This window comes from Drosophila montana, unplaced genomic scaffold, assembly GCF_035044405.1.
Source record: "Drosophila montana isolate Dmon_TW-CO22-7 unplaced genomic scaffold, ASM3504440v1 contig_1624_1, whole genome shotgun sequence".
Taxonomy (NCBI): domain Eukaryota; kingdom Metazoa; phylum Arthropoda; class Insecta; order Diptera; family Drosophilidae; genus Drosophila; species Drosophila montana.
The window spans coordinates 4,404,921-4,417,819 of NW_026996559.1; the positions used below are offsets into that span (position 1 = coordinate 4,404,921).

General features: G+C 39.2%; 1 protein-coding gene across 1 annotated transcript in view; it reads right to left on the bottom strand.

The window, feature by feature from the left end:
• Positions 1-6,733: 6,733 nt before the first annotated feature.
• Positions 6,734-12,899, bottom strand: part of LOC135440606 (uncharacterized) — a 50,266-nt gene continuing 44,100 nt past the window's right edge. The window contains exons 5-6 of the mRNA XM_064699870.1: positions 7,426-8,388; positions 6,734-7,361 (exon numbers count right to left, since the gene is read on the bottom strand). Of these exons, the coding sequence (XP_064555940.1) occupies positions 7,487-8,388 (902 nt within the window). The 3' untranslated portion in view covers positions 6,734-7,361; positions 7,426-7,486. The remainder of the gene's footprint in view (positions 7,362-7,425; positions 8,389-12,899) is intronic.

The window sequence follows — 12,899 nt, forward strand, 5'->3', positions numbered from 1 at the left end:
CAAAGAGAGCGGCTTTTTTATTTGTGAGTATGTTTGTGTTTGCATTGCCGAAGTGAAAACAAACAAAACAAAAAAGCAAAGCATAAGCTGAGTAAAACACAACATGTGGCCAGAATAGACACGACAACTAGCACAAAAACAACAATGCCACAGCAAAAAGAAAGTCAGTCGATAAGCAACAACAATAACAACAAGAATTCTTATTGTTTGCCACTCAATTATACAAATTTTTATGATTTGCTGTTGCCATTTTCGTACTACGCCGACGTCGACGTCAACTTCGCACACAGCAAAACATTTTGCGATGCTCACGTAATTGAACGGCGGTGGCGTCGGGCGGCTTTTACTCTAATTGGAATTGTTGTATGCCCGTTTTCCGGCCGGTTTTGGACAAAGTGATTTTTATACCGCGGCTGGCCAAAAGTATACACACACATGGACAGAGATAAAGTTTATATATATGTATGTATCTAAATATGTTAAAATTATTACCAATGTATGTATGTATGAACATATACATATGTATTCGTATAAATATAAAATAGAACAAATGAAGCAAAGAGAGACAGCGAGTCGAGAGTTAGCGGCATTAGCGAAGCAGCGTTTACGGCAACAGCGACTGCATACAAGAAACAGAAAAACTAACAAACAAAAATTATGTGGGCCACGCTGAGCGCACTAGAAAGAGAGGGAGCGCCAGAGAGCGAGCGCATTGGCACGATAAGAGCGGCCCCCAAAATTGTTTACACACAGTTATAGACGCTACTGTCGCCATGCGGTCACCCTTGCCGTTGCTTAGAATCTGCTCTGGGGTCTCGGTCTGCTGATATATAGAGTTATACAACCCGCTCAAATCCAATAAGCAAGTAAAATTACTTGATTGGAAATTGCAATGCATGAAAATTTCAAGAGCGGTGGCATGAGCACGGAACCAGTTAGAACATGCCACAATGCAGAGAGCAAGAGATAAAACTATAAACAGTTAAACAGGTGCAAAAAGGCATAACAACAATGAATCGACTGCGTGAGAGCGTGCAAAAGCTTACAACACACTAATGCAAAGAAACACAAACAAACACGCACACGCACACGCACAGCGCGTGTGTTGAGCTTGCACAGTGTGACCAATAGCAGCGATAATGTAACGAACCCAGAAACAGTCACGCTGCGCCGTCAACACGTGATGACAAAAAAATATCAACGAACATGCGTGTGTTGTCAAGATAACACAAAACGAGCAAACGAGCGAAGGCAATCTTTTACGTCATCAAATTGTGTAGAGTAGCAGAGACAGCGACAAATGTGGAGATCAGCACATCACTTACTCAACCCCAAAACGTGAACGTAAACCGAAAATTTCAAATGGCATTTTCTTAAACTATACACACACAAACACTAACACATATGTGTGTGTGTCTGTTTGTATAATCATGTGATACCAAAAATAAAGAAAAATGTGAAAATCAAATAACAGCGACTGCGACAAGGCACTAAAAAGTCACAAGCTAAAGTGGAGCAATAAAGCAAATAGTCGAAAAAGAAACAGCCAAAAAATAAAGAAAAAAAAACATGCATGCAGGCTCACACACACATGCACGCTTACATTGATATGTATGTATGTATGTGTGCACAGCAACAGCTCGCCCATTTCTTATTTGTTGTATTTGCAATTTACAGCAAGGCATCCCAAATCTATGCAAATAGCGTCCGTCAATGCTGCACGCAACAACAACAAAAACAGAGAGTCAGAAGATACGCACAATAAAATTTGTTCAGACACCCGCTGTATTAAATTTCAGTGAAAATGAAAACAGAATGCAAAAGAAAAGCTTTTTTTAACGAATACATACATATGCACATATGTATTTATGTAAATACATTCAGATAGGACACAATCAATTCTGGACCATCGAAGCCCAAATACTCTACATACATATGCAAGAGGCTGTACCCACACATACATAATTTATAGAAACTTGTGTATGTACACGCTTTACATTTTTTTTGGTTTTCGAAAACTGTATTTTATATACATACATATGTTGTATGTACGTACATTAATGCTTATTACAAAAATATGTACCCATACAACAAAAATATGTGGCAAATTTAATTTAAACAGTTTTTGATGTTACTTGAATTTTTGACTATCGATTATCATCTATCTTTAAATGTTTGTAATATATGTATTTAGCTGCATAGAATGTTAGCTATGTATATAACTTCATACGTATGTATGCTATCATACATACATATGTATATCCATACATACGTACATACCTGCCAACTTCGAGACAAAGTTGAAATGCCTCTTCTTCGGCAAGCGCACACATCAAAAACAAATGAAAAAGCACAACAAAGAAACCAAAATTGTAAAAACAATTTTAGCAGAGGCGAGCGAGTGGGATAGAGAGAGGGAGTGCGACAGAGAAAGCGCCCCAAAGTTGTTGACAAGCGTTTGAAGCGACTCTAACGGCGCACAGTGGTGCGAGTGTGCAATTTTTGTGGGAATTGACACGCTGATTAAACAACTTTTCTGATAACCGCTACAAAAGCTATGTAAATCAAACCCACATATCACATAGCTATTTGCAATTACCAAACAGTTTTGTTTAATGTTATGTAAGAGATTATTTACATCGTTTTAATAACGTTTTTATTTGTATTCATTTATTTATTAACCATTGCTGGTAGCTTTCAGGTTATCTTTACTTACAAAATATTATCTTAAATAACTAACTAACTAAACAGAAAATACGAAACTTAAAGAAAATGCAAAATTAATTAGTTTGAAAGAAAGAATTCTTTAAGCTTATTTCATGCACATCTGCATACTGCTAAGCCCACTGTACGCAGTGCTAAATATGTTTATTTGTATGGGGATCTGTGGCTAGGTGAGGTCGTGCGGCCGACGTCGTATTTTTTTTTTGTAGTCTCTGTTTCAAGCATTGAGGAGGGCGTATGCTGGGCGTTGGGCGCACACTTTAAATTTGTTTGCATTAAATACATATGTACATGTGTTCATACACTCACACACACATATATATAATAATGTAAGAGTGTGTAAGTACATGCGTTTGTGTGTGCACGAAAAAACCGTGTAAAAATAGGCAAAAAATTGCAGCAAATTAAAATTTTTTTATTTTATTGAACGCGTTTCTGCCGGAGCAGCAATCGTTGCATTTGCCGCTTTAAAGCAGTTTGTTATTTCAATATGTACATACAATATTTTACACTTTTTATTTGTAATTCGCGGTTGTTTTGCTTTTGTTTTTGTTTTGTTGTTGTGTTTTTGTTGTTTACTTTGTCAGCGTTCTTCGTTTGCTTTTGTTTTGTTTTGGTTTGCGTTATTGAGTGTGATAAATTTTGCTGTACGCTCGGCCCAGGCGAGCAAGCGTTCCAGGTATTGGCCAAGTATTGTTGTTTTTCATCTACCCAGCTAAATAGTTGAATAACAAATGTAGAAGTGATTAATAAAGAGCAATAAAAAGCAACAGCGTACAAAACGACAGCAGTGCAAACACACGCACACATGTATACAAAAACAAAAACAAGGCACCGACGCGCTCTCTCTTCATCTCTCTCTCTCCGAATCGCTCTCCCAGCTCTTGCGCTCTTGCGGTTTCGCACTGTCAACAGAAGCAAAAACCGATCTCGTTTACATTGGCTGCGTTCAGCATGATATTCTGTTGAGCGTTTACAGTGATTGATTTATTTTTAGCTATAGTCATTAAATTTCAGACTTATGGTAATAGTTAATAAGATTTGTTACCTAAATATAGATATGTATATATTTTCTGGGTAATTAGCACTCGCTTTGGTTTTATTGTGCTCCATATTCCCTCACTAGAAATTCACTTGCATATTACAAATACTCTGCTGAACGCGGCTACTCATAAAAATCCAATAAAAACAGAGAAGCTATGAAAATCCGCTTGAAATTATTTGGTAGTTGCTGTTCTTTGTATTTGGCGACGTGTTGCCTCAATTAGTGCGCATTTCGCATGTGAGTGAGCCGCATGCAACAACAAAACACAATGTTCTGTTGGTCCTATGCATGTGTGTGAGTGAGTGTATGCCGGTGGATCATGAGAGGGTAGGCAATGACTGGGGAAGAGAGGTCACACTGTGCGTTGTGTTAGAACAAGCAAAAATGAAATACATACAAACATACATATCCACTTTTATATGTACATAGGTATGTATGTATATATGTATGTATGTATTTACGCATATAGACAACTATTTTTCAGTGTTTTTTGTTTTGTATTTAAAGACAAGTTTGTTGTGCGTACATACATATATGCAAATACCTATTACATATATACATACATGTGTATGTATGTGCATACATATGTAAATGTAAGGCCATCTAGTTTTGGGGAGCGACTGCAATGAAAAATTGTAAGCAGCAGCTGCAGCAGCGATAACCCCATAAGATGTTATAGATCTATTGTGAATATTGTCATGTACACCTACATAAATACATACTTATGTATATAGGCTGTAGGCCAGGAACACAATATTACATTTTTCTTTATATAGAAATCGCTTTCCCAAACATAATTTTCACTTTGTTGTTCCCTAACGAAGCACATATTATTTATAAGTTCAATAAAGGTTCCACCTGAAATGTAAATATGAAAAATTCATATCAGGCTTAGGAGCAGCGGCGGGGTTTTCTCATTTACATACATACATTTACGAAATAAACGAAATAGTTTGCTTATCACAAATTTGTAATGGAGAACAAAACACACACAAAAAAAAATAAAGAAACGGAATCGAGTAAACAAATCGCGATCACTCACATACTTATGATAATTTGCTGAAGGTTAAATTGTTAATAACAAATTGATGGCGTCGTTTGTTTGGCTTACCTGCTATTGGAAACTGGAGTGCGAACACTTTTAGCCCGGTCTGATCTCATAATTGTTGCTAAACGGCGATAACAACAAATCCACACAGTCATTTATATTCAATTATTTCGGCAAACTTTTCACGCCGCGCCTCTTATTATTTTGAAATGCGCGCGCAACGCACGTGCTGCAAACTTTGCGTGATGCGGTGTTTGACATGCATAACGATAGATGGCGCCAACTGCATGGCTGAAATGCTTACGCTTACCTTCCAAAAGGTGGCGCGCTGGACTCACTCGGGGGATCCACAAATACACAAATATTATTCAAACTAAAGTTTCAGGGGAACTAAAACAAGCATACAAACATGATTAAAGCTTAAGTTACAAAGTGAACTAAAATTCCAGTTAATATTTTGCCAGCTTTGGAAGTTTTTGTTTGATGAAAAAATTATGAGTTAAAAATGAGTCATTTTTAGAATATCTCGCAAGAAATGCCGAGAAAATTGTTTCGTAAAGCTCAATGCAACTTATAAAAAAGATTTTGCTAAGACATAAATTGGAGCTACTAATAAATTGTGGCCTAGAGTTGCCAGATCTAGTGATAAACAGTGTTGTGGAATGTGATAATACGCTGGCACTTTTCAACATCTTTGCTTATTTGAGTTTTATTTATTCATTTTTGTTTTCTCGCTGTGTTGTAAATATACAATTGGGTACATTCAAACATGCATTCAATTTACAAAGTTTTTGAGTTTAAACGTTATTTAAATTTTATGAATTTAAATTCATTGATAATATGCGTATTTTCATGTTAGGTTTTACAATTACAATACAAAAAAAAAAACAACAACAATTATCTATATTTATATCATATTTTATATATGTAAGTAGCATATTTTTGTTGATTTTCATTTAATGTTTGTTGTTTACTTTTCTTTGATATTCGTATATTAACTATGTAAGCTTGATTTACGTATAAAATGTTTGGATGCTTTATGCTTTACGGGCATTTATATGTAAGTTTTGTAATGTGGCTGAGCTCGAGTAAGTTTTTACTCGATTTGCTATTATAATTCATATGTATTCATATTTATATATGTACGAGTAATTTTTATACTTTATTTATTTCTTTAATTTGTTTTTTAACTTTTATGTGGCGCTTGCAGAAAAATGTAGCTGAACGCACGGCAAATTCAAAGTTTGAAATAATTAATTTTCAAAATACTTTTTGTTAGCAAAGTATTGAGAATTGATGATTATTTCATGAACTGCACGAGTGCTAAAAACACAACAACTTCATGTGTATACCATTAAACGTGTTGCCAGATTGCCCAAAAGAAATTGAAAAAGCAGAATCCATATGGAAAAGATTTCAAGAAATCGTGAGGTGCATCGCATAAAAGTAGTATTCAAATGTTTATAGCGCGAAACAGTTTTAACTTTTATGCTACATCGAAAGCTTAAAATAATATTTTTCACTGTATATTTCCGATATTTCCACAAATTCAGCTGAATTGAGCTTGAGTCAAGTACAGCAAAGCTATGCCATAAATATTTGTTCAAGCACTAGCGGGAATTTATGAAATACTCCGGCGTTGCCAACTCAATGCACACACACAGTTATTTCGTGCTACCAGATTGCTTCAAAACGAATTCGAAGTTGAAGAAGCAGAAATCTACAGCTGCTTTTAGGGAAATCGTGAAATTCATCGCATAAACGTAGTATTTCAAGTGCTTATTGTATAATAGTTTTTTTCCACTGATTTTTTTTTTTGGTTTTTTCATAAGTATTTTTTTTTTTTTTTTGTTATTCTTAAGTTTTTTTTTTCTGTTTTTACTACATTGACTAATTTCTGTAGCATGCCTTGGGGCTGTCCAACATTTAGTTATTTTGCTTACGAACTACGGAAATGTATCCTTTCGCCTCGCTCCTGCTGAAGCGCGCTCTCTCTTTCTCTTTCTGTCTCATATTTTATGTGTTCTCTTTTTCTTTTTCTACTTTCTTTTTGTTTTTTATATACAATGATAGTCAAACTTAGGGCTAGGCTTTTGGTTTCTGGTTTTTATCCGGGCATTGCCCACAAAAAAAAATTTTACACATTAAACTGACTGTGGACTAATTCTAAGTGACCTACGACCTAATAATGTCCTGCTGCTCAGCTCTAGACGCGTTCCACGTGCGTGTCCGTGTGCACGGCCTGCAGCTCGAGCTCCGTCTCCTCGGCCAGCGTGTAGACGCCGGCTTTGATCTGCGATGGGACGCCTCCGCCTCCGCCCCCGCTTCCACTCGCTGTGAGTCCTTCGAGCAGCGGACTGCTGAGCGTTGAGTAGCCCAGGGCGCTGCTCTCGCCGGCGGCTTCAGTTGGATTCGTGTTGGTCGCGGGCGTATAAACGGGCGCTGGCTGTGCCAGGCCCAGACGTGAGCCATTCGGATCCATGGTCAAAATGGGCACCAGCTCGTGGTTAACATAGTCCTTGATCACCAGCGATGTGGGCGTGTCTACAAATGGAAGACAATAAGCTATTAGCTGGCATTAGGCGAATGCAAGCCGACCGTGGCGTACCTGTCACCAGTGTCTCCTCGGTGGGATTGCGCTGATAGAGATGTCCGCGTTTCTCGTAGTGTCAGGATGCGGGCACATAGTACTGATTGCCCTCCTCGTGTGTGACATCCAACATGGAGCCGCCGGTGGCGGCAGCAGTGGCAGCGCCCGCCTTCTTGAACTCCACCACAATGCGTATGCGATGGACAATCTCCTCGTGGATAACATTGAAGCACATGGCCGTCAGGGTCATGCCGGACATAATGTACACCGAACAGAACCAGGTGGTGGCATTCGAATCGCGCCTTAGACCAGGCAGCATATCGCCAAATCCAATGGTCGAGAGGCTCATGAAGCAGAAATAGATGCCATCGATAATTGGCCAATTCTCCAGGCGATACAGAACCGCTGCCCCAAAGACTATGTAGATGATCATCATGGAGAAGCAGAGCAGAATGGGCGCCAATATGCTCAGGCCGTGCATGGAGCCACGCGACTCGCTGGCGCTCAGCGAATCAATGTCCGCGCCAGATACACCGCCCGACGGCGGTGCCGGCGGCATGCCCAGGCCGGGTACGCCAGTGGTTGCGCCAGTGCCTCCGACCCCGGCAGCGCCGGATCCTCCAACTCCGCCGCCAGCTCCACCAGCTACGCCGCCAGCTTGCTTCTCGGGCGTGGCATGATACACATCGCGCACATAGTAGGGCTCCTGCATGACCGCCTGCTGCTTGCGCAGCTCCTCCTGCTGCCGCTTCCGCTTCATGCGTCGCTCCTTCTCCGCCATCCGCTTCTCGTCGTAGCAGCAGTAGCCGCAGTTGGAGCACAGGCAGCAGCACAGCGCCTTCGAGAACACCTCGCGTGCCACTTTGGCCAGAATGCTGCCTGTGCTGCTAAGGTAGACCAGCGTTAGGGGTATTCCAAAGAAGGCATAGGCCAGGGTTACGATTCTTCCAAGCGCAGTACGGGGTGCGATGTTGCCATAGCCTGTGTAAAAAATATAGATTAATTAAGAATGTAATATACAAAGAGAGAGAGAGAGAGAGAGAGAGGAACTCAGAAAGAGAGTGACACTGAGATAGAGCGACGCGAAGAGAGAGTAACTTATAACTGGATTATTTTTATATTTTTCTTTTATTTATACTTTTCAGAGGCCATATACATATGTGTGTGTATATAATGTAAGTCTAAAAAATGGCTAAGACGTAAGCCCGAGAGTCTTAAACAAATAAAATTGGATCAAGTCAAGAAGATACCTAGGTGATATTGAATATCACAAAAAATTAAAAACTCAAACACACTGAACAACCATGAAAATCGCATAGAAAGGCTATATTCAAAATGCTTCAGGTTAGGCCAAAATATCCAGGTTACTCAGCCCGAGGGGAGTCGAGCGCCCTTGTAATGCTTTTATTTTAATAGTGATAATCTTGTTTCCAAAAAAATACAAATCAATCTCACTGAATCCCATGAAAATTGCATAGTAAGGCGATATTTAAAATGCTTTAAGTAAGATTATATTATGCAAGTCGCTCTGCCTAAAGGAGATGAGTGCCCATGTAAAGTTTTTGCTTTAATTGTGATACTTTATATCACAAAAATAATTAAATCCCATGAAAATCGCATAGAAAGGCGACTTTGAAAATGCTTTAAATAAGAATATATTATGCAATCCGCTGTACTCTGCTCTTGTAAGGCTCTTGTGTCAATAGGGGTATTTTATATCGTAAAATATATAAAATCCCACGAAAATCGTATAATAAGGCGATATTCGATACATAGGTTAGAATGTGCAGGCCGCTCTATCCGTTGGGGAGCGCATTCATCCCAAGGCCCATTCGTCGTTTACAATGCCTATTTTATCTCCCCTATTTAAAGGGAAAGCTCAAGCTGTGCTATATACATATGCAATAAAATACATCTCCAACCGCATAAGTATATATTTCTATAAGGAATATAAGGCAACATTAGCTCGCTCCGTTTATCCAAATCGATTAATATTAAATTGCGATTTCCATTATGAAAGTGCGATTTTTAAAAGATTGTATATGTAGACACAGATCAAATTTGTTCGATAACGTCCTCTACAAATTTGCCTACCTTAATCGAAAAGAAAACAAGCACTTTTAAAAATATTGAAGGTATATAAGACAGCATATTTTTTGAATGGGATTCTTATGCTCGCCATTTCTTTTTGAAGCTAAAAATTGTTAAGAAAATAAAGAAATTTGGAATTGTGAAAAAGCGATCTCTGTGCAGAAATGATCGATAGGCCTATGATCGCCTGTGCCATCGATGGTTTTCGCATGAGCTGTGGTTTTCTTTATTTCCAGCAAGAGCGCAATTCCGTTTGGCATGACGGACACTAAGAACATATTATTAAGCATATATATACCCGTCGCCCAACCCCCAAACAGCACCTGGAACCTCTCCCGCCTTACAGACGCACATATTGGCAAAAATAATTAAGCGGCTGAGGTAATAAAAATGCCTAACAAGCTGTTCCAGGTAGACCGCATATGAACGTAGTTATGCACGGCTATATGTGTACTTGTATGGCCGATGGGCGTGGCACAAACAGCAGACACACACGCACGCACACACATGCCCACATGTGCGTCGTCGTCGTCGTCGTCGTCGTCGCCAGGTGTCTCATGCATAAATTGAAAATTTCTTAATTTTATTGTTGCCGCTTGATGTATTTTTATGCAGGCACCGTGGGCGTTACGCTGCCAAGAGGGCGTGGTTTATTGCCGTGACAGGCATGTTTGTTATCCTCTCTCTCGCTCTTTGTTGCTTTTTATGATTGCGGCCTGTGTTGCCTACTTGCGGGCGCCGGACATTAAATACAGCCCAGAACACTCATCACAAATAAACTGAATCAATATAAAATCAGATGAACCAAGTCGAGTACCGAGACTGGCAATAGAAATAGCACTGGCGGGCCAGGCGAAGCACCTAGACCATGGACTTTACATTGCTTAAGGGTCTCAATCACACACACAGACTAACACACGCACGCACACACATACAGCATGTAATTGCGTTGACAGCAAATTTAAATGAAATCCTCCGTCTGGCCCCAAAATCTGAGCTATAGCAAAATGTCAAATGTGTCAGCAAGCAGACGACAGCCTCAGGACCCCACTCGATGTGTCTCTCTGTGTGCGTGTGTGTGCGTGTGTGTGTTTATAGAGGGTGTTGTAGCGCTCATCTGTGTGGGTTAGCGGGGCTTGGGCGCTGACTGAGGCTAAAATATTGGCATTGACCCGAAGCCAAAGCCGTTGCTGTAAAACTCAGCTGGCGCACTGTCAATTTGTCGGCAAGTGGGGGGCTGATTGAAGCATCTACATATTTTATTGAAAGATATTGAAAGATTTCAATATTTAGACACGCACACACGCACATATTGTGAGCTGTGCGTGTGTGTCAGCGGGTTGCCCAGTTTAATGCATTATTTGGACGCCGATTTGGTCTGCTGCCATTGACTGCATGCATATCGAAATAAATTGACACGTACGTGTATTTACCCACAAATGAATATAATGCGCGTGTGCCTCTCAATCAACCAATCCATCAGTCAAAGGTCTGCCAAGCTTATTTTCAGTGCATAAGCATATATGTAAATGTTCTTTTGTCACACAATATTCAAAATTGCAATTGAACATTTTCAGTGTGAAAATTAATTGAAAACGAAGACTAGAGGCTTCTTTGCACTTGGGCGTAGGACAGCGAAAGTGGACGTGGTTTAAATATTATTGGAAGTCGAAACTTGATGATTCTCATTTAAATTTGTGTGAACTGTGCTCAGATATTTTCCATATCTCTACCCAAATTCTATCTAATAATGTTTTGGAAATGGTATAAAAAAAGTGCGGCAAATGTACATATATGTAAGCTTAAGGACTTATCGATAAATATCGATAGATAGGCGCCGCTTTCTTAGGCTGTAACTAGGGATTATATGAGCTAGAGGCACCAAAATTTGGCATATATCTCTCCAAAATCGAGCTTAATATGTATTGAAATTGGTATAATGAAAGTGGGCGAATGTATATGTTTAAGTTTAGGTATATCGATAAATATCGATAGTTAGGCGCCGCTTTTTTAGGCTTAACCTAAAGATTATAAGAGCTAGAAGCTTCAAATTTGTTATGTAGCCTCTCGTACGGCAAACACAAGCAGAACTATATATTTTTGTGAATACATTTCCTCGCTTACTTTAAAATAAGACCCAAAAATAACTTTATTTGAAAGCTTCAGTCTAGGTTTTTCAGAGAATACAACTAGAAATGACAAGTTCTTTTATTTCTAAGCCTAAAAGTTTGTGTGTAATGAAATGTTCCATTTATACAGAACAATTGAACAACATAGTCTTAGTCAAAATGTAGCTAAATTTACCATTTCGATTAGAGTTTTACTTTCACATATACGAATTTCACAACTATCGAACATTTGCTAGGGCTGCCAGCAAGTTTTAAAGTGAACTAGTTCACAGTGAAGCCGAAACTGAACCATGCTTTTGAACCAAAGTTTGTTTGCTTCAAACTAAACAACTTGTGTTTTTGGACTTAGTTCAGTTATTGATATGTTGAGTATAAGTATGTGACAGACAAAGGTTCAGGCTAGCTAAGGTTAAAACTTTTCCAACATGGCCGCGATAACTATATACATATATGAAAAAGAGTTTGTCATAGTTTAGGGATAGAGAAGATAAATAATAATATGTTCTCTGCTAGTTTGCTAAAAAGTTGTAAATAAAAATAAGCAATTCTGGGGTCTTAGCTGGTTCAGAACTACGCCCAAGTCCCAGTAAAACGTACAATTTGTTAATATGCTGATATCGATGCCTGGGTGGAGTGTGGAGTCCACATGCTAGCCATAAAGCAGGAAATGGCAACGCATAAAAGGCAATCGGCTGGGCGCATTTGCCAGCAAGAAAGAACACCCACGCCCACCGCCCGCGCAAGATGCGCAATTGATGATAGTGAGTGCTGTGAAAATGGAAAATGAAATTTAAAATTATTTTGCAACTAAATTACTTGTCTTATTGCTGTCCAGGGATTGCCGGGTCTGGCTATTTATTGCGCCAGTGCCGGAGTCGGTGGCAGAGCCCGAGAAGGAGCCAAATCGGGACAGAGGCAGCAAACCGCCTATAAATTCCCATTTATGCCCAAGACAATCATAGCGAGATGTACACGAACACACACACACACACACATGCTCGTATACATATACAAGTATGTATGTGTATGTATAAATATATAGGGATTTGGAATTGTTCCTTGGACGGAACTAGAATTGGGCGCGTGTGCAGCATTCGAACGTGTCACGATCTTGAAATAAAAAACGCTGCAGTTGGAATCTAACGACTTCCCAATACTCTGTTATATATTACAAGAAGTTGTCAGTCAATTGATCAATCAATTGACTTGACTTTGACTTTCAAACTGTAGATATGTCCTTTGCATCAGATCCTTGACTTTATCTAACTATCA